Source organism: Thalassophryne amazonica, chromosome 18 (assembly GCF_902500255.1).
Source record: "Thalassophryne amazonica chromosome 18, fThaAma1.1, whole genome shotgun sequence".
NCBI classification, from domain to species: Eukaryota; Metazoa; Chordata; class Actinopteri; order Batrachoidiformes; family Batrachoididae; genus Thalassophryne; species Thalassophryne amazonica.
The window spans coordinates 35,597,204-35,618,396 of record NC_047120.1 but is presented as its reverse complement, the minus strand read 5'-3'; the positions used below and the strand labels follow the sequence as shown (position 1 = coordinate 35,618,396).

Here is a 21,193-nt window from a genome sequence, read left to right as displayed (position 1 = left end):
CACATGTAAATAAGTATTCACAGGCTTTGCCATGACATGCAAAATTGAGCTCAGATTCGTCCTGTTTTCACTGATTATCTTTGAGATGCTCCTACAGCTTCATTGGAGTCCACCTGAGGTAAATTAAGTTGCTTGGACATGATTTGGAAAGACACACACCTGTCTACATATAAGGTCCCACAGGTGACAGTGCATGTCAGAGCACAAACCAAGCATGAAGTCAAAGGAATTGTCTGTAGACCTCAGAGACAGGATCGTCTCGAATCTGGTTAAAGGTATACAAAATTTCTACTGCTTTGAAGGTCCCAATGAGTACAGTTGCCTCCATCATCCGTAAATGGAACATGTTCGGATCTACCCGAACTCTTTCTAGAGCTGGGTGCCCGTCTAAACTGAGTGTGATTAGGGGAGAAGGGTCCTTAGTCAGGGAGGTGACCAAGAACCCGATGGTCACTCTGTCAAAGCTTCAGCATTCTCTGTGACGAGAGGAGAACCTTTCAGTAGGACAAACATCTCTGCAGCAATCCACCAATCAGGTCTGTACGGTAGAGTGGCCAGACATACCACTTCTTGGTAAAAGGCACATGGCAGCCCCCCTGGAGTTTACCAAAAGGCACCTGAAGGATTCTCAGACCATTAGAAACAAAATTCTCTGGTCTGATGAGACAAAGATTGAACTCTTGGTGTGAATGCCAGGTGTCATGTTTGGAGGAAACCAGGCACCATCCCTACAGTGAGGGAAAGATGAATGCAACAATGTACAGAGACATCCTGGATGAAAACCTGCTCCAGAGCTCTCTTGACCTCAGACTGGGGCGACGGTTCATCTTTCAGCAGGACAATGACTCTAAGCACACAGCCAAGATATCAAAGGAGTGGCTTCAGGACAACTTTGTGAATGTCCTTGAGTGGCCTGGCCAGACCCCAGACCTGTATCTGATTGAACATCTCTGGAGAGATCTGAAAATGGCTGTGCACCGACGCTCCCCATCCAACCTGATGGAGCTTGAGAGGTGCTAGAAAGAGGAATGGGCAAAACTGCCCAAAGATAGATGCACCAAGCTTGTGGCATCATATTCAAAAAAACTTGAGGCTGTAATTGCTGCCAAAGGTGCATCGACAAAGTATTGAGCAACCGGTGTGAATATTTTCTTAGTTTTTATTTTAATATATTTGCAAAAATGAAAACAAAAACATTTCATATTGTCATTATGGGGTGTTGTGGGGGGGAAAAAGAATTTACTTTGTTTTGGAATAAGGCTGTAACATAACAAAATGTGAAAAAAGTGAAGCGCTGTGAATACTTTCCGGATGCACTGTATAATGCAGTAATCTGGACCTACTGTTCTCTGAGGAGAAATCATTGTCTGATTCTCCTCTGCAAGATGAAACGCATGAAAAGCACAGCAGAGTCTCACATAATTTTTTCACGATACCGTCACGAAATGTAGTACGTTTTTGTGACACGGCCACCAGCTGACTAACTTGGCAGTCTAACCCTAACCCTCCTTCCCTGCCCTGTCTCACTCCAGTTTTTGTGATACCATCATGAAAATCTCCTACATTTTATGACAGTATCACAAATTAATAGATTAAATCATTTTTCGTGATGCCATTACGAACTGGCATGAGACTGTTTTGAAAAAGGATAGGAGAAACTTTTGAGATTTTAACAATTTTTTTAGGATTTTGTGGATGCATAAAAGTGATTGTGATGGGAATTGCACATACTCAACTGTATTTAGCAAGAATCAGTGACGCTGGTATTTAAGAGGATATAAAATTGTAGGTAACATTTACCTACTGTTTAAAAAAAAGCTACGCCTGATTTCGTCAATATTGAAATTGGGACAATAAGTGGGGCCAAAAGTGCATGAAAAAAGGTTTTTATGTTGTCGTTCATATTCTGTGAAAAATTGCAGAAAAAAAACTGTTAAGTTTTGAGCACAACTGTACTTGTCTGCAGCGTGAATATGTGTGTTTTTGTAGTAGGAACTTGCACGTAGGAAAGTAGGAGAGCAGGTGTAGTTGAACTTGAATGTAACTTGAAATGAGGTTTTCAGTTTTCATTTCCAAAGCCTACAGTAGGTTGGTCACCGAGGCTTTTGTCCTTTTGTAGCATGCAGGAATTTTGCAAAAAAAGAAAGCGTAACCCATTCATTATGTGTTCATATTGGTGTGTGCTTATGAGATAATTTAACACCATATGTCGCCACTCAGCGGGTTCTGTAGCTTTCATTTAATTAGGCATGAGAAACCTTCCACATGCCTATCGGTGTTTGTTTTGGAACTGTTTTCTGATTATCCTTTATTTCGTGGCACAGTGTTCATCAGATCCTTGTTGAAATTATGCATTTATTTTATTTCTAAAAAAAAAATCTGTTTTGCTCAAGTTAATTTATCAACTCCAGTAAAGTTATTTTATGTATTTTTTTTCTTTTTCATGTTTGCATCACTATAGTGCCAACACAGTTTCAACTGACAAGTGTGCTGTACATAACCTCAGGACCTTAACACCAGCAACTAATGTTAACTAGGCAATACGACCTATGGGCAAGAAGATTGTAAGGGCTAAAATAATCTGGCATTTCACCCCAGTGACTTTGACCTATACCCAAGTGACTGACCTCTGGCTGACTTTGCCTGGGCAATTCCGGAATCCACTGAAGCATGCGTAACATTTGGTCCAAATTGGGTTGAAAATCAAATTCCTTGAACTTGATCTTTGCCTAAATTAATTCTTTCAGGACAGTTTCATTAATAGCCTTCACTGACATAGTAAATTTGGTAGAAATCACCAAATGTACCCGGGAGGAATAGACCAACAGACAGCCAGACATGACCTTGGACAACTCCAGAACCCTGTATCCAGATTGATGGACATCGGCGTAAAAAGAAATTGTATACTGTATTGTCGTTTTGACCTTTGCCAATGTTGGTAATTCTAGAACCCACCTCCGTATGTGTGTGTGAAATTTGCCAAAAATCTGAGTAAAAGTCATCATTTTGACCCTTGACCACAATAATTTTGACCTTTGCCAAAAGAACCCCATTAAGGGCAACTCTGGCATTGATTTTCATCCACATAAAAAGTTTTTTGGAACTCAGCCAAAGGACCTGGGAGGTGTAGGGGAACAAACTGGCAGGTAAACCAAAATTTTGGCCCAATGACCTTGACCTTTACCAAAACAAAACTCTTAAGGGCAATTCTGGGGTCAAATTACACGCACACAGCAAATTTGATGGTAATTGGTCCAATCACCTTGGAGGAATAGCAGAACAAACGTTTTTCAATTTCCAGCGTGATATATGAAGAAATTCTCTGTCATGACTAACTGTAGTGCACCACGTTAGTTTTCAGCTAACAGCTTCTTTTATATATTTTTGTTTGTTTGTCATGTGTTTTTGTATCTTTCATTTTTATTTTTCCCCCTCTTTAAAAAAATAAATCAACTTTTGGAGGTGTACTCTCAGCCGTGTAGAAACAGAGTAAGTCCGGTTGTTTTTTTCCCCCACACTAACCTCACGTCTCTCCTTCACATTTCTCCACTTTAGTTCCTCTGTCATCTTCCTCTTTGGCATGGATTTAAACTCACAACCTGCTGACTTGCTGTCCTCATTCCAAAAAGTATCCTTCCTTTAGTGAAACATTGTCTGCCCCACCCTGGTATTCAGGTTAGAATTGCGTCCTGGTTTCCTCACTGTTGGCACCCCCACTCCCCCAGTTCTCCCGTGCATGCAGTCCAAGTTCTCACATCCAATTCTATAGCGCGTACTGCAGCCACATGCACTGCAGCGCTATAGAATTTAGCTACATTGTTGCTGACAGAAACCAATTGTATATTTATTAAATAACTGATTTGTCAAATTGGACACCCCTGTGGATAAATCACATGGCTAAATTTGGGCTAAAGATGAGGCTCACTTTTTTTTTTTGTAAATCCTCACTAATTTTTTTGACAGAATCATCTTATCATGCGCTTTTTATCTGTTTTATCATTCACAGTACTCACCCACTATGAGAGCCACCTATCTGTCCATGACTGAGGAACAGGGCAGACACTTTGGGAATGATTTCCAAGCATAAACTCTGGGTCTGACTCGGCATCACGTGGCCAATCTCAACAGGAAAGACAGTTCGGCTCTTCAAAGCTTCGCAGAGAACAACGTGTAACATCTCATGCTTGTCAGGATGAGGAAACCTGATCTGTCCTGTTTGATGTTTCATATGTAAAGGAACTTGACAAAGGAGTGTACCACTAAGTTTGAATCCAATATAGAGTTAAAAAATATGCACAACAAACACATGCAATATAACTGGAATAATGACATTTTCTGTACCTTTCCCGTGTCTCATTGTTTTTTTTGTTTGTTTGTTTTTTTTGTGTGTGTGATGCTTTTAAAATCAACTTGCTAATGCTTGAAGCCTTCATGGGAGAGGTAATCCATTAGGATGCACTATTTGACATTGAGGTTTTATTTTGTTATGTCGTGTTTTCAGTGTGAGCAATTTAAAAATGGTAAATCACGAAAATGTGATTGTGCATGAGGAAAAACAAAAATCTTCGTTCTTTTACTTCTGGTCTTTTAAAGAATGTTTTTATTTGCCCTTTTTCATTTACTGTATATCTTATACTGTCTACTTGCTACAATGCTTGAAAGGTGCAGACAAAAAAATGTATTTTTTTTTTTATTCTTGTCTGAGGAACTACAGTACAGCTAAATCTGAAAATATGTAGGTCCTCACAATTCGCTCAGCACTTTTTTCCGTTCGTTCATTCATTTATTCATTCATTTTCTACCACTTATCTGGGTGTGGGTCGCAGTGGCAGCAGACCAAGGAGCTCAGCCATGCTTCCCTTTCCTCGGACAAGTCCTTCTAATTCTTCCCGGAGCATCCCAACGCATTCCCAAGCCAACTGGGAAATACAGTATAATCCCTCCAGCATGTCTTGGGTCTTCCTCCTCCCAGTTGGATGTGCTTGGAAGACCTTCCTACGCAGACAACAAGGGGGCATCTTCAGCAGGTGACTGAACCGCCTCAACTGGCTTCTTTCGATGCGAAGAAGCAGCGGTTCTACTCAGAGTCCCTCCGGGATAGTCGAGCCTCTCACCCTGTCCAGGAATGTAAGCCCAGCACTGGTTGGAGTTGTCTCATTTCTGCCACTTGTATCTGTGATCTTATATTTCAGTCATTACCCCAAATTCATGGCCATAGGTGAGTTTAGGAGCATAAATCAACTGGTAAATTAAGATTCTCCCGTCCAGCTCAGTTCCTTCTTCACCACGGCAGTCTGGGACAGCCTCCGTAAAACCTCAGAGGCCGCCCCAATCCATCTATCGATCTCACACTCCAGCTTATCCCCATTCATGAACAAGACCCCATGATACTTAGACTCCTCCACTTGGGGCAGAAACTCTGAATTTGTACCAATACACTTAAATTTTACAGTCTCTTAATCATGTTGTCAACTACATTGTCCCTCTATACAATGAAAATAATAAATTGTCAATGTCCAAATATTTATTATAGACCTGACTACATAGGACCTGATACTTTTCCCTGAATACTATAGCGTGAACTGAATGAGAGTTTACAACTCCTGAATCGAACACCAGTCCATCACAGGCTACTTCCCCAGCCCAGGCTGGTACCCATTTACACTTGGGTAGGCTGGCACAATGAAGTATCTCATCCAAGGACCAACACTTTGTATGACCGGGAATTAAACCAACATCTAAATATTGGTAGCCAAACTCCCATCTCACTGACCTATCTGCTAAAAAACTAGAAAAGAGTGTAATTGAAATTACATAAAGTTTGCCTGCCACCTGCTGGATATTTGGTGGATGCTGGATGTATGATGGAAATTAGGAGCAAGAGTATTTTTCAGTGAGACCCAGACTGGTTCAGAGACCTACTAAATCAGGGATAAATCGAGTTTCTGATTGTTTAACTGTGATTATGTTCTAAAACTCGGCATGCTCATACAACCCAAAGCAAAGGATTGTGTGAATGCAAGTAAAACAGATGATTATTCCTTCCTTCTCGTGCCTATTGCTTGGAATTAAGGTGTTAGTCTATTTCATTTTGAAAACGTCGATGTGTTTTCCTCCCAGCCCGCTGGCTGTTTTTCACATACAACACTAAAATGGATGAGTTCCTTTTTAAAAATGTTCATTGTAACATTCACAATTTTGAGGCCTGAAATACAAGCAAGTCGATTTTAAAAGGCATGCTACAAACAAAAACACGTTTTCCAGTTTCACTATTCCAGTTGTATTCTCTACAAAATGGTTGCCATGTATGCTAACAATGTGTATGCTTATTAAATAGTCTAAAACATCAAAACGTCCGGTGGACGTAACCTGCTTTTAACTTTTGTTACCTGGTACAAAACTCTGAAACGTGATGAAAAATGACAGTGTTTCAATAAGATTTTAAGCAACAAATTTTACAGTTATCTATGCTAACTGAACATTAAACATATTAGCTAGATACAAAGGACATCCCGCTGTGTGTCGGTTATAGCTAACCGCAGCTCAGTTCATCATGTATATAAAAGGCTAATGTAATATAGCTAATCAGTTATTTACCATTTTTGCCTGCATATTAACGAGGGTCAGAACAACTAATGAAAATCATTTGTTGGCTAGTTGGGTTAGTCATCGACTTGTCGACTAAATTTAGCATTGAATGAATTAAGCCAATTTCAAATCTTCATGGGGAAACTCAAATGTGACATTTATTTTAACAAACATATGCACAAGATCACAAATACAAAATAACAGCATTAGCATGAAGACAATACCTGCATTAATTTACAACCCCTGGCAAAAAGTATGGAATCACCGGCCTCAGAGGATGTTCATTCAGTTGTTTAATTTTGTAGAAAAAAAGCAGATCACAGACATGACACAAAACTAAAGTCATTTCAAATGGCAACTTTCTGGCTTTAAGAAACACTATAAGAAATCAAGAAAAAAAGATTGTGGCAGTCAGTAATGGTTACTTTTTTAGACCAAGCAGAGGAAAAAAATATGGAATCACCCTGTAAATTTTTAACACCTGTATCAAATCAGATCTGCTCATTGACATTGACCCTATGTGTCTTTTTGCAAGGAATGTTTTTGCAGTTTTTGCTCTATGGCAAGATGCATTATCATCTTGAAAAAAGATTTCATCATCCCCAAACATCCTTTCAATTGTCCAAAATATCAACATAAACTTGTGCATTTATTGATGATGTAATGACAGCCATCTCCCCAGTGCCTTTACCTGACATGCAGCCCCATATCATCAATGACTGTGGAAATTTACATGTTCTCTTCAGACAGTCATCTTTATAAATCTCATTGGAAAGGCACCAAACAAAAGTTCCAGCATCATCACCTTGCCCAATGCAGATTCGAGATTCATCACTGAATATGACTTTCATCCAGTCATCCACAGTCCACGATTGCTTTTCCTTAGCCCATTGTAACCTTGTTTTTTTCTGTTTAGGTGTTAATGATGCCTTTCGTTTAGCTTTTCTGTATGTAAATCCCATTTCCTTTAGGCGGTTTCTTACAGTTCGGTCACAGACGTTGACTCCAGTTTCCTCCCATTCGTTCCTCATTTGTTTTGTTGTACATTTTTCGATTTTTGAGACATATTGCTTTAGGTTTTCTGTCTTGACGCTTTGTCTTCCTTGGTCTACCAGTATGTTTGCCTTTAACAACCTTCCCATGTTGTTTGTATTTGGTCCAGAGTTTAGACACAGCTGACTGTGAACAACCAACATCTTTTGCAACATTGCGTGATGATTTACTCTCTTTTAAGAGTTTGATAATCCTCTCCTTTGTTTCAATTGACATCTCTCGTGTTGGAGCCATGATTCATGTCAGTCCACTTGGTGCAACAGCTCTCCAAGGTGTGTTCACTCCTTTTTAGATGCAGACTAACGAGCAGATCTGATATGATGCAGGTGTTAGTTTTGGGGATGAAAATTTACAGGGTGATTCCATAATTTTTTCCTCAGAATTGAGTGATTCCATATTTTTTTCCTCTGCTTGGTCTAAAAAAGTAACCGTTACTGACTGCCACAATTTTTTTTCTTGATTTCTTATAGTGTTTCTTAAAGCCAGAAAGTTGCCATTTGAAATTACTTTAGTTTTGTGTCATGTCTGTGATCTGCTTTTTTTCTACAAAATTAAACAACTGAATGAACATCCTCCAAGGCCGGTGATTCCATAATTTTTGCCAGGGGTTGTACTTGTCATAGATGATCTGTTTGAGCTAACTAATTCATCGGCTAAGGTTCACACACACCATCACTGAGTGAAGGGAGTGGTGGCAGCTCAGGCAGGTCTGTTCTTTTAAGGTTTAAATGAACTTAATAAATGGCTTTTGATTAGTCGACTAACAAAAAAAAAAAAATATATATATATATATATATATATATATATATATATATATATATATATAGTAGACGAGTCAGATGTTAGCTAGTCGTAGTTGACTATTACGACTAGTTCTCCCATCTAATATTAACCATAGCAACCAAAGTAACATAACTGTTTTGATAGACTCAGGGTAATGACATTTAAAATATTATGGTGAATGAAAAACAACATCGTTTTGGGGGAAAATGTGCCACCTTTGCTAACAAGGCTTTCATTTTGTTGAGTCTTGCAGGGTTTTGGTGTGGGGTTGGGGGGGAGGCTACTAGCAATCTTATTCAAACTAATAAATAATAAGAATAACTGAATTATATAGCACCTTTAAGGCAAAAATGATAATGTGCTAAAGTGTCTATGATGTGCTAGTTGTTCAGCTTAGAACAGTACTGAGCCCCTCATCGACATTTGACTTGTCATGACTGAGTGGAGAGCGCTGCGGTGCCACCGAACTGGAACGGCTAACGGCATTACCGGTCACATTAGTAAGTTTCTTTACATTGAGTGAGGTAAATATGCACGTTTAGCTCCGGAGGGAACCTCTTCATACCACCATACACCTCTAATGACATCTTTGCCTGATCAGCAGTGATAACACATGGCCTCCTCTTAGTGTTAGCTGGTGCCATATTGTGTAGGTGCCGAGTCATGATAGCCTTTGCATTAATCAACACGGGACAAATTACAATCTTTGTCACAAGTGAAAAGATGACCCTCACTCACCTTTAATCGCTTACTCCAATTAAAGGTCGCAGGGGGCTGGAGCCTATCCCAGCAGTCATAGGGTGTGAGGCAGGCTACACCCTGGACAGGACGCCAGTCTGTTGGACGGCCACATATAGAAAAACAAACACATTCACAGATACCTATGGACAATTTAAAGTTTCCAATCCACGTAACCTGCATGTCTTTGGATGCAGGAGGAAGCCAGAGGGAAGCCACGCAAACACAGGCAGAAAATGCAAGGCCACAGGTGGGAATTGAGCTCATGACCTTCTTGCTGTGAGGCAACAGTGCTAACCACTAAGCCACTGTGGTGCCAAAAGATAAACCTTAAACATCTAAATATAAAGCCCAGGTGGAAAAATTCCTGTTTCCCTTTAATGACTTGAATTGCAACTAACCCCTAAATAGATGTTTTTTTGGCTTCATGTTGGGAAAAAGATGTAATTCTGTCAAATTCTATAAGGAAAATAAAAGACTTTCTGCATCTGAGACATTTAGGTAGCATTGGCAGATGGAAACAAAAAATTATTTGGGAGAGGAGAAACCCCTTTATGACTTATTTGTCAGTCTTGGTAAAGCTGCCAGTAAAAACAGCAGCATGTTCATGTTGTCAGAGCCAGTTTTTCCCTGAAAAAATAATTCCTTTAAAGTCTATTTTCACTTCAGTGCGTGTCCTTTTCAAAGAAACACTTCCTATTACAAACCCTTCAAAGCTTTGCTTCAGGTCCTCGGAGGGTAAAACGTGTTTGTATTGACGCGTTATATTTGTGGAACACAAACCCGGCGTTGGGGCAGTAGAAGGAATGATGCGGTCGAGCGAAGCTTTATATTTGTTAATCGAAACTACCTTGAGATCATAAGTTTATGTACAGTGCTTCCAGGAAATATTCACACCAATACTTTGCACATGCACCATAATAATTTGTACAAATAACAGACTTGTCTCATTTCGATGGTGATTTAATGTGTTTGACACAATGTGCCATTTTCTATCTTTTCTACTTTTGTGTGGCCATGTTGCATAGAATTTCTGTTTTAAGAGCCATGAAACATTTTGAGATTTAAAAAACTTACCTTTCGTTTCTAATCTAACTAACATATTCTAACAGTATTTGTACCATCAGTGTGAAGCTGTGCTGCTCTACCATAATGAAAAATATTCAGGTAATTATTTTCATCACCTTCAACAAGTTAAACCATCTCCCAAGAAATGTTTATACTGACTGATATATTTTTTAAAGATGTAATGTTTCTTAAGTTAACTTGTGTTTCTTTGGGCATGTCACTGTGTACAGCTAATTAAGTGTGTGAATAAACCAATTTTCAGTACATCTGGGCCTGTAAGTCATTACAGTAACTTTACGTCAAAGAATATTTTTCAGAAAAATAATGTATGGCAATGTAAGGAACAACTTGAATGTTTTTTCCATACGTGAATTAGCTGTTGAGGACAATCTGTCCCATACACTCTCCACGCTATTCTGATGAACAGGTTCTTCTTTAATGACTACGATTGATTTAACTATCATTATTTGATTCAAATTCTAATATATATTCAGCAATTTCATTTAGTTATTTAAATCTTTTGTTGGAGGAACAAGTTTGAAATTGGTACTTGGCAGTTCTAACTGTGGCCATGAACTCAGGACTATGAAAATCTGACATTTGGCCCCAATATCCTTGACCTTTATTCAAATGATTGCTCTCTGGATGACCTTACCAGGGTAATTCAGGATTCCACCCACGTGTGTGCTGTATTTTGTCCAGTCAATGCTTAAAATGTCTTGACCTTTGCCAAAATTGAGCTCAGCTCATTATTCAGCATGTTGAGGACCCCAGTAGGTGGAGAAGACCAAGGGTACGCCCATGTTTGGCCTGGTTGTGGCAGATTAATGGTTATTTTAGAGATGTGGGAATGGACCAGCTGTCCACGTGGATGGTTGCCATCCAGGACCCGAAGCTGTTTCGTGGTGTCATGGATGCGGCGAAGCATGCTCCCAAACTTGACTTTGCCCAAACCAATTCTTGAAAGGCAATTTTGGGGTCAGCTTTCACTGGCACACCAAGTTTGGTAAAAATCCTGAAAAAAACCTTGGAACAATTGGCAAACAAACACACAGTAAGACATGACCTTCACACCAATGAACGAATGACCTTTGGAAGTTCTGACCTTACTGGGTAATTCTGGAACCCGCCTCCATATCTGTGGCACAGTTGGTGAAAACTGGAGTGAAAAACTTACATTTTTACCCGTAACCCCCAAGGATCTTCACCCTAATTGGGCAATTAACCCACCTCTACATCCTGGTGCATATTGAAGTGAAGCCCATAGATTTTGATGATTTACCCCAATGACCTTGGCCTTTTCCAAAACAATCCCCTTAAGGGCACTTGTGAAGTTGTAATTTAATTCATATATCATGCTTGGTGGAAACTGGCCAAAGGACCAGGGAGGAACAAACTTTTCTCATTGTATGCTGAAAGGTGCTTTTTAAATTTATCAGCAGATGGCAGTATAGTGCCACAGGAAATAAGGGACAGTGTGAATTCTCCAGGTCTTTGTGTTTGATTCTGAGTCAAGCACATTGTTTCTTTCTGATACCATAATATATGCTTTTGTGTGACCTTGACATCTGATCAATTTCAAAACTGAGCCACTTTGATGAACACACATCAATCATGCTGTGTTTTAATCTACTCGTATACTGACACCAAACATTTCTTTAAGAACTTAGGACATTTAAAGGTCACCCAAGGTTAAATGGTTATATGCCCAAAACAAAATCAATATACAGTTGTATGTAAAAGTTTGGGCACCCCTGATGATTTCCATGATTTTCTTTTTATAAATCATTTGTTGTTTGGATCAGCAATTTCAGTTAAATATATCATATAGCAGACAAACAGTGATATTTGAGAAGTGAAATGAAGTTTATAGGATTTACAGAAAGTGTGCAATAAGTCTTTAAACAAAATTAAGCAGGTGCATAAATTTTGGCACCCGAACAGAAAAAAATACATCAATATTTAGTAGATCCTCCTTTTGCAGAAAGCCTCGAAACAATTCCTATAGCTTCCAATGAGAGTCTGGATTCTGGTTGAAGGTATTTTAGACCATTCTTCTTTACAAAACATTTCAGGTTTGTTAGTTTCTGAGCACAGACAGCCCGCTTAAAATCACACCACAGAATTTCAATAATATTCAGGTCTGGGGACTAGATGCCCATTCCACAATGTTGTACTTGTTCCTTTGCACGGATGCCTTAGTAGATTTTGAGCAGTGTTTAGGGTTGTTGTCTTGTTGAAAGATCCAGCCCTGGCACAACTTCAACTTTGTCACTGATTCATGAACATTGTTCTCAAGAATCTGCTGATATTGACTGGAATCCATGTGACCCTCAACTTTAACAAAATTCCCAGTACCTGCACTGGCCACACAGTCCCACAGCATGATGGAACCACCTCCAAATTTTACTGTAGGTAGCAAGTGTTTTTCAATGCTGTGTTCTTTTTTAGTCATACATATCACCCCTTGTTATGTCCAGATAACTCAATTATAGTTTCATCAGTCCACAGCACCTTATACCAAAATGAAGCTGGCTTGTCCAAACGTGCTTTAGCATACCTCAAGTGACTCCGCTTGAGGCGTGTATGGCGTGTTGAGGCTTCCTCTGCATTACAGCATCATACAGCATCTTCTTTTTGCAAAGTGCGCTGTATAGCTGAACGATGCACAGAGACACTATCTGCAGCAAGATCATGTTGTAGGTCTTTGGAGCAGGTCTGTGGATTGACTATGACTGTTTTCAGATCCTTCGCGTCAGCTTATCTGAGACTTTTCTTGGTCTGCCACTTCGGGCACTAGTACTGTGCCTGTGGTCTTCCATTTCCTCACTATGTTCCTCACAGCGGAAACCGACAGCTGAAATCTCTGAGATAGCTTTTTGTATCCTTCCCCTAAACCAGGGGTGGGCATCGATTTTCTGCTGTCAACAACAGCAGAAAATCGTCTGCCAGCGAGGTTTGCTGAGTTCACAGAGGAGGAACTGGCGGAAATATTGAACTCCAAGGATGCCAAAAACACTAAGAAGGTAGACGAGCACGCTACTGACGTTTTAGAAGCATTCATACAAAATAAATTGATCTAATTTACTTGACTCTTTGTTGTTTGCTTAATTTGGGAGGGGGTGGAGAACATAACAAACTCGGCTATGCCTCATCCAATATAACTTTTCTTCATCCAATATTTCTCTATGTTGGACTCCTTACCATCCATTATTACCTCCGCCAAAGAGGTTATGTTTTCGGTCGCGTTTGTTTGTCTGTTTGTCAGCAGGATAACTCAAATAGTTTTGAATGGATTTTGATGAAATTTTGTGGAGTGGTTGGAAATGACAAGAGGAACAAGTGATTAAATTTTAGTGGTGATCCGGATCACGATCCGGATCCCGATGCTAACGCGTTAGCATGTCTATGGCATTTTCAATGTTAAAAGTTAGCATTAAGCAGTTGCAGCTGTCATTACGTTTGGGTGCATTTGTTTTCAAATTGTAATATTTCTTACATTTATTTTTGTTTATATATAATAATCTAATGATTATTATATACAATTTTAGAGAAAGAGACAAAAAGAAATAGATCACTGTGCCAAGGAGGGAATCTCTTTAGGGTCAGTGACCCTATGGCCTTGTTTAGAGAAGTGTTTCATAAATGTTAAAAAATTCATATATTTGCAGTTTAGTTGAATAATAAATAGAATTTTGTCTCTTATTTGTTTTTGTCTATAAGCACATGCAATATCAATATCAGTGCTCAGATGACAGTAGCTTCTGGGAAAGGTGCAAGTTGCAATAAACTGTGATGCCAAGCGCTAAGGATACATGCTATCCAGTCACACCACATTAAATATCTTGTCTTTGTGGTGTATTCAATTGAATATAGGTTGAAGAGGATTTGCAAATCATTATATTCTGTTTTTATTTACATTTTACACAACGTCCCAACTTCATTGGAATTGGGGTTGTACTACAGCTCCAGTGTTCAAGAGCCTATGTCACTCTCATATGTCTGCCAAGTTCGGCTCAATTTTGCAGCACAAAAGTATCTCTCCCCTTAACTATTACTGCTGCTGCTACTACAAAAGTGCTCAATAGCCTGTTTGGTGTTTCTCAGATTTAAAAGTGGGCTGTTGTGATGCTCTTAAATTTGGAAATAGCTGTCTCACCCTAATCTTGACCCCAACATTAATGCTAACACTTACCCTAACTTTAACCAAGAGCCTTACCTCAACCATAATCAAAACCTTTACCCGAACCCTAACTTTAGCATTTACCAGAAATGGGAGTGTAATTTAACCAAAGCATTGAAAAATAAAGGTTAAAGACAGATTACTTGGGTTTCTCATGTATCCGAATGTCCAACTCTAATATTGCACTAATATTTATCAGGTATTCACAATTCCGCAGGCTGAAGTGTCCCAGGCCAAAATGTCCAAGGCTGGAACATACTGTACCAGAATGTCCGAGGCTAAATTGCACCTGGATGAATCATACAAAGGAACAGAGTGTAAATCAGCTATGATTCTTCTGGTACCAATAGGCTCTTCTGAGATCCCCATTTCTCTGATAAAGAAGGTAGATTGGGACAAACAGTTCTCCATCTTGTTCTATCAGGAAGTCTTCATGCTCCTGAGCTTACAGGGCTTCATTGTGTTGCTGAACAAGGTACAAGGTGGGAGGTGATGGTCTAGTGGTTAAGCGTTGGGCTTGAGACCAGAGGATCCTCGGTTCAAACCCCGTTCTGACCGGAAAATCACTAAGGGCCCTTGGGCAAGGTCCTTAATCAACAAGTTCCTCCCAGTGTGCAGTGAACGCCTTGCGTGGCAGCATCGGTGTGTGAGTGTGTTTGTGTGAATGGGTGAATATGGGGCATCATAGTAAAGCGCTTCGAGCATCTAATGCAGATGGAAAAGCACTATATAAATGCAGTTCATTTACAAGGGCACTTCTCCAAAGTACTGCAAGTAAATTAAATAATGAAAGAAACATTTGACAACTAGAGGACCTTCAGGGAACAGATGGTGCTGGCAACACGCAAGAGTCCTCTGCTTATGTCTACTTAAATGTGCTTATTGCAAGTGGTGGGACTGTTTCACCAAAGTAGAGAGAACATGAAATTCACTAGACAATAATCGAAGCACACTGATTTGCATATAATTCAAAATGTAATCAACTTTCCCTTGACGCAAGGGCCATAGTTCCTATTTGAAATTCCTGCTTGTCTTTTTATGATATCCTGTTGACAAGCAAGCAAAATATTATTTCTGCCACAGAGGGAGTAACAAAAATGCCATATGTCATAATGTTAATGACAATGCAAAGAAATGTTTTTTAAATTTTCTTTAGATGTTTTGCAGAGATCAGAAATAATCCTAGACATCCCAAATATTCATGTGGGGTGAGTTTTCAGCAGGATGGCTCAAAAAGGCATGAAGGAATTTCTACAAAATTTGGCAGCCATAAAAGCCACATGTGAATTCAAGATCATAATTTTTGATTAATTGTATCATTTTTTTTGCAATTGACTTTAATGTTATTTGTATTATGATGAAACAACTCCCTCAGTGGGGCTTCAGTATATTTAAAAGGGACTATTGGGGTTTGGTCTCAAGGTGAACATTTAAATTCTCTACTTGCCCCCTAGAAAATACCTTTATATGAATGTACTTTGGGACAAGTTCTGAATCCTCCTCAAGGACCTGCTTGTTGCCCTTGTTAGTATCCATGTAGCAGGGCTTTGATGTCAGTGGGATCAATCTTTCTTCTTTGCCTTTATGAAGTCCTTATTGATTTGAATATGTGAATGGTCCTCCATCAAAGGAACAGCTGGTTTCTTGGTCATGCAGGGACAAACCACTCCAGTACAAGGTTTCCCAGAAGGAACCCAGAAAAATAGACTTAAATAAATGACATAATCATCAATTTACCATCAACAGAAGAATGACCAACTGACCTTTGGGTAGTGTCAAGACTTGGGAATGCTTGAGGAGGAATTCCCTGGGCGATGGACACTTTACTTTTGTGGGACCCATCAACCTCATTGTGTTCTTGATCAGCTTCCTTTCAGCCACAACTGCAGGCCATATTAAAACCAGTCTTGAGATTAATGAGATTCTATCCAGCAAAAAGGAGTAGATGAATGTGGTTGTCAGTTGTTTCAATTATTTATCAAACTAATTGGCTGGTTCCAGCTTTTCAGATTAGCTTCAAGCTAATGGATTGTTGCCATGTTTTATTTTATTGATTTATTTACATTTTTGGTATGAGTCAGCAACAGGAATGATGGTCAGTTTATTTATTTTTATTTATTTATTTTTTTTGACATTTTATGTAAAATTGGTGTAATTCTGCAGTTCAAAGGACAAGACAACTCAAAGGCTAAGCTAATGTTTTTGCAAACTCTCTGTGGGAGTGTAGTTTGTTTGTGAAGCATCACAGTGTCCTTTAAAGTATTTCAACCATTCCCAAACTTTGCAATAATGTGGCCCACTTTGAAATATGAAAATCTTCTGTGACCAACCCAAACCTACGGTATATATTCACATTTGATCAACACATAAAGCATAAATTGTTTCTTTCTGTAATTATTATGTAATGCACCACCTAAAAAGATTCTTGACACCTGATTGGTAGCTTGTATGTCACGACATTGATTATTTGTTCCACTAAATAGAAAAAAATAGTCCATTGTAAGGATTTTGGATACATCACTTTTTGTGCAGTTTGGTTCCATTTATCATTCATTTTGGCTCCATATGTTCCGCTCAATTGATTGACTTCGCTACCTTGCCTTAGGATGCAGAAATGTAAATGCTTTTTCAAGTAAAATACAAGGCTCAGTTTAGATCTAAATAATGAATGTTTTCCATTTGTGCAACAGAACGGATATTTTGTGTCTGAGCCCTGGATCTGGGCTCATGTTCTGGTTTGTCTTTTTTATCTGTCAGCCATTTGTCTTTGATTTTAGTCTTATTTATGTGGTCATTATGTTTTAGTCACTTGTTAAGTCTTGTTATTGTTCAGTACAGATTATCTCTTTTCTTTGTAATACTTTTTGTCACTGGTTTTATTCTCCGTTTATCATTTGTTTCCCGTGTTGTCATTTGTTGTATTATCAGTAATACTTTAGCCACTTGTTATGTTCCGTTCTGGTTTGGTCTCTGCCTTTATTTTCTTGTTAATCACTTTTCTGTTATCTTGTTTGATTCTGTTTTCTTTTCACGTCTGTATTTTATTTCGTCTTTGATATTTGCTTCTTCTTTGCTTTAGGCATTTAATTTTTTTTATCACAGTTGGTTTGGATTTGATTTTCAGCCACTTTGTTGAGTCTACATCAGTTAGTCATGCCCACCTCTGTCTCATCTGACCACGTCCCCTTCCTGAACTTTCCCTGCACCTGTTTCACTAGCCCAACCACCGGCCTTGAATTGGTCCAGATACTGGCCTCTCTCTCCTAGCCTGTGATTGGTTGGTGGCCAAGACGCTGACATCAGCCCATGCATCTGCCTCACGTTGATGTGGCATGAGCACTGCTCTCCTATTGATCATTTAGGAGAGGGAATTCCAGCGCTGCTCTCCTATTGGTCGTTTAGGAGTGGGAAATCTCATGCCAAAATGGAGGTCAGTATCCAGCCTGTTGTCGGACTACTGTTTCACATTCATGCCCTGATTGCCCTGCCTTGTAATTAACCCTCATTGTCCCTCATGTCTTTGCCAGTTCGTTGTGATTTCTAGTCCACGTTCCAGCCATTTGTTCTTGCTCTGTTTTGCCATGCCGTGTTTTTACCATGTTCTGTTTTTGACCTTGCTCTCTCGCCAGCCGCTACGTAGTAAGTAAACTGTGATGCTTGCTACCTGGCCTGAGTAAAATGTGAGCTTGAGCTGTGAAAATAAGGGCTCCAGCGAGCGGGTTGTGATCTAATATATAAGGCCGACCATGTGTGTTTGTATGTATGTGTGTTTGCACACGTACACTGTCAACCTAAGGGTCCCGGTGACCTTCCCTTGGTGCCCCCAGTCACCATAGCAAGTTTAGTGTGTGTTGCTTAATTACTGTGGCTGTGCATAGTGAACACACACACACACACACACACACACACACACACACGGCCAGCTTTATATATTAGATAAAACTTACATATGTAAAAATTATATTAAAAATTCAAACATCACAAATAACAATACATCGGCTAAAAAACTGCATTATTACCAAATAATAATAATAATAATAATAACAACAACAAGAGCAATCAGAGAATTCTGATGTCCACCAATCCGACTCCAGAGCAACTCCAAAATTTAAATGGGTTCTTCCATCTATCTGTGGTGAAAATTTCGTCAAAATCTGTGCAGTAATTTTGATGTAATCCTGCTAACAGACAGACAAATAAATAAATGCAGGTGACTGTATCACGTCCTTGGCGGACGTAATAATAATTACAAGAGCAATCCGAGATTTCTGACGTCTGCCAATCCGGAGCCAGATCACCTCCAAAATTCAGTGGAGTCTTCCAAGCCCCAATGTGTATCTGTGGTGCAAATTTGGTGAGAATCCATGAAGTAGTTTTCACAGAAGTAGTTTTGACGTAATCCTTCAAAGCCTATATAAAGTGATCAGATCACCTCCAAAATGTAATGGAGTCTTCTATGGCCTAATTATCTGTGGTGAAAATTTCGTCAAAATCCGTACAGTAGTTTTGACGTAATCCTGCTAACAGACAGACAAATAAATAAATAAACACCAGTGATTTTATTACATCCTTGGTGGACGTAATAATAATAATAATAATAATAATAATAATAATAATAATAATAATAATAATAATAATAATAATAATGAAGAAGAAGAAGAATGCCCTGCTATAGCCTGTAATTCTGTCCTGGGTGTACCGGTGTCGCCAACCAAACGCTCCCCCTAAAAATCGGTCCGCCCTGCCTTCACTGTGCATGAGTCATTAGCCACGATTCACAGGTTATCACTTCATTACTGATTAAAACTGCACTCCACTCATCATCTGTCTCAGCAACAGATATCTGAAGCTTTTGTACAACAATCATTTCCACAAAAATTCAGCATTACTTCATCATAAAAGACAGAGGAAGAGCTCAGAGCACGACAGCTACACGAGCTGCTAGCTGATGTGTTCACTGTGCATCCGTCATTTCAAACTGTCACATAGTATCGCCTCGTTTCTGCTTAAAACTGACTTTATAATTATTTAAGAGGTTTTACCTTTTTCATCTGATGGTTAATAATCCCATTAATCCATTTGATTGCTTAGGGTGAAAAGTCTCTGTCTCAGACGACCTGCTGAGCTCCGAAATGACGCATGCACAGTGGATGCAGGGTGGATCAATGTTGAGGGGGGACCGTTTGGTCTGCAACATTGGATCACGAGCCCTGTGACTGCTGTGATATGCGCCACCCACCAGTGACCCTTGATTGAAGTAAGCAGGTATAGAAAGTGAAAGAATGAATGAATTAATAATAATAACAATAACGGCAGCTTTCCCAGGAATAAATGGCAAGTGTAAAAGTGTACAATTACACTGCATAAAAATTCCAAACTAAAGAGCTGATAATACAGACAAATGGTGCAACTTTTATATGTTTTTTTTTTTCCTGTTCAAGTGGCAATTTTAGCAGGTGCAACTTATAGGTACGGTCGGATATCCAGGTTGCTGATGCACGCTCACATAGCAATGCGCATAATAACCGCTGAAAACAAACCGCTGTTGCGCTCATTTCCTACTTGACGTCCATCGCGCTCGCATCATTCTGCCACGTTTTTGTCTACTTAATATACACCAGTTTTCACAGAGAATGCCATGATCGTGTGTTGCAGTTGGCTGTACTAACCACGATAAATTAAAAAAAAATCAAAAAGTGCGTTTTTTGTTTTTTTTTTGAGCTCCCAAAGCGCCATAAAAGTCCACACAGAAGGGATAAATGGCTGACTGCTATCAGCTGAATGAATGAGGATGATCATGGGAATAACGCCGCCGGATCGCTAGTTGCCATCATTTATGTTCAGAACTACGACGGTATGTGATCGTCTTCGAACCCCCAACTATCATTCTTGATTAATGAAAATATTCTTGGCAAATGGTTTTGCTTTCGTCCGTCTTGTGCTCGTCCAAGAATTTCACCTCTAGAGGCACAATACAAATAACCCCAGCCATCCCTCTTAATCATGGCCCCACTTCAGAGAAAGACAACCCACAAAATAGAACTGGAGTCCTATTACGTTATTGCTAGCTGGGGTATTCAAGCAACCGGGCCTGCTTTGAATACTCAAACTTTTTCAAAGTAAACGCTTCGGAACCTGCAGGACACTCAGCTAAGAACACTGAGGGGGCGCCGAGAGGCAGGGGCTGGGACACACAGCAGCTCACGTCACGGCGGGTCGTCAGCTAGATTCCGAGAACAAACTACGAGCTTTTCAACTTCTGCAACTTTAACTTTAACTGCAGCAACTTTTGCACACCTATCAAGGCTCTCCACATACTCATACGCTATTTGGCATGACCAAATCGGCAGGCCTTTGCGAATAAACAGCGGTAAAGACAACTATATCAACAATGGTTGTGAGTGTGCGTACAGTTTGTTTTCAGTGGCAATCCAAAATGGTGGCCGTAACTAAGCGGAAGTGATGCAGACAGCACCTATACTTACACTTGAGAAAATGCAATTTACTTAATACATTTTTTTTTATTGGATTATTCTGGGTATTTTAAACTTTCTTCCAAAACTGAAAATCACACACGTTTTTAATGACTTCTCTCCAACCCCCACTTGCAGTTACTTCTCGTCCCACACTTTGGGGAATCGCTGCTTTAAATAATAAATGCTTTTCCTTTTCTGTAGAGGAAACATGCACGTGCTTTTATTTTGTAACCGGAAGTTGCATCACTTATCGTGGCTGACTTGACAGCGCAGGTGTGTGTATCCAGGGACAACAGCGCCCTCA

The 21,193-nt window shown here is 39.5% G+C and overlaps 1 protein-coding gene across 2 annotated transcripts in view; it reads left to right on the top strand.

The window, feature by feature from the left end:
* The window catches only part of ttyh2 (tweety family member 2), a 182,892-nt gene extending 178,223 nt beyond the window's left edge, over positions 1-4,669 (top strand). The window contains exons 14-15 of one of the 2 annotated variants that reach the window (XM_034193845.1): positions 3,463-3,489; positions 4,007-4,669. In XM_034193845.1, the coding sequence (XP_034049736.1) occupies positions 3,463-3,489; positions 4,007-4,087 (108 nt within the window). In that variant the 3' untranslated portion in view covers positions 4,088-4,669. The remainder of the gene's footprint in view (positions 1-3,462; positions 3,490-4,006) is intronic. The other variant, XM_034193846.1, reaches the window with a different exon arrangement.
* The last annotated feature ends 16,524 nt before the right edge of the window (positions 4,670-21,193 follow it).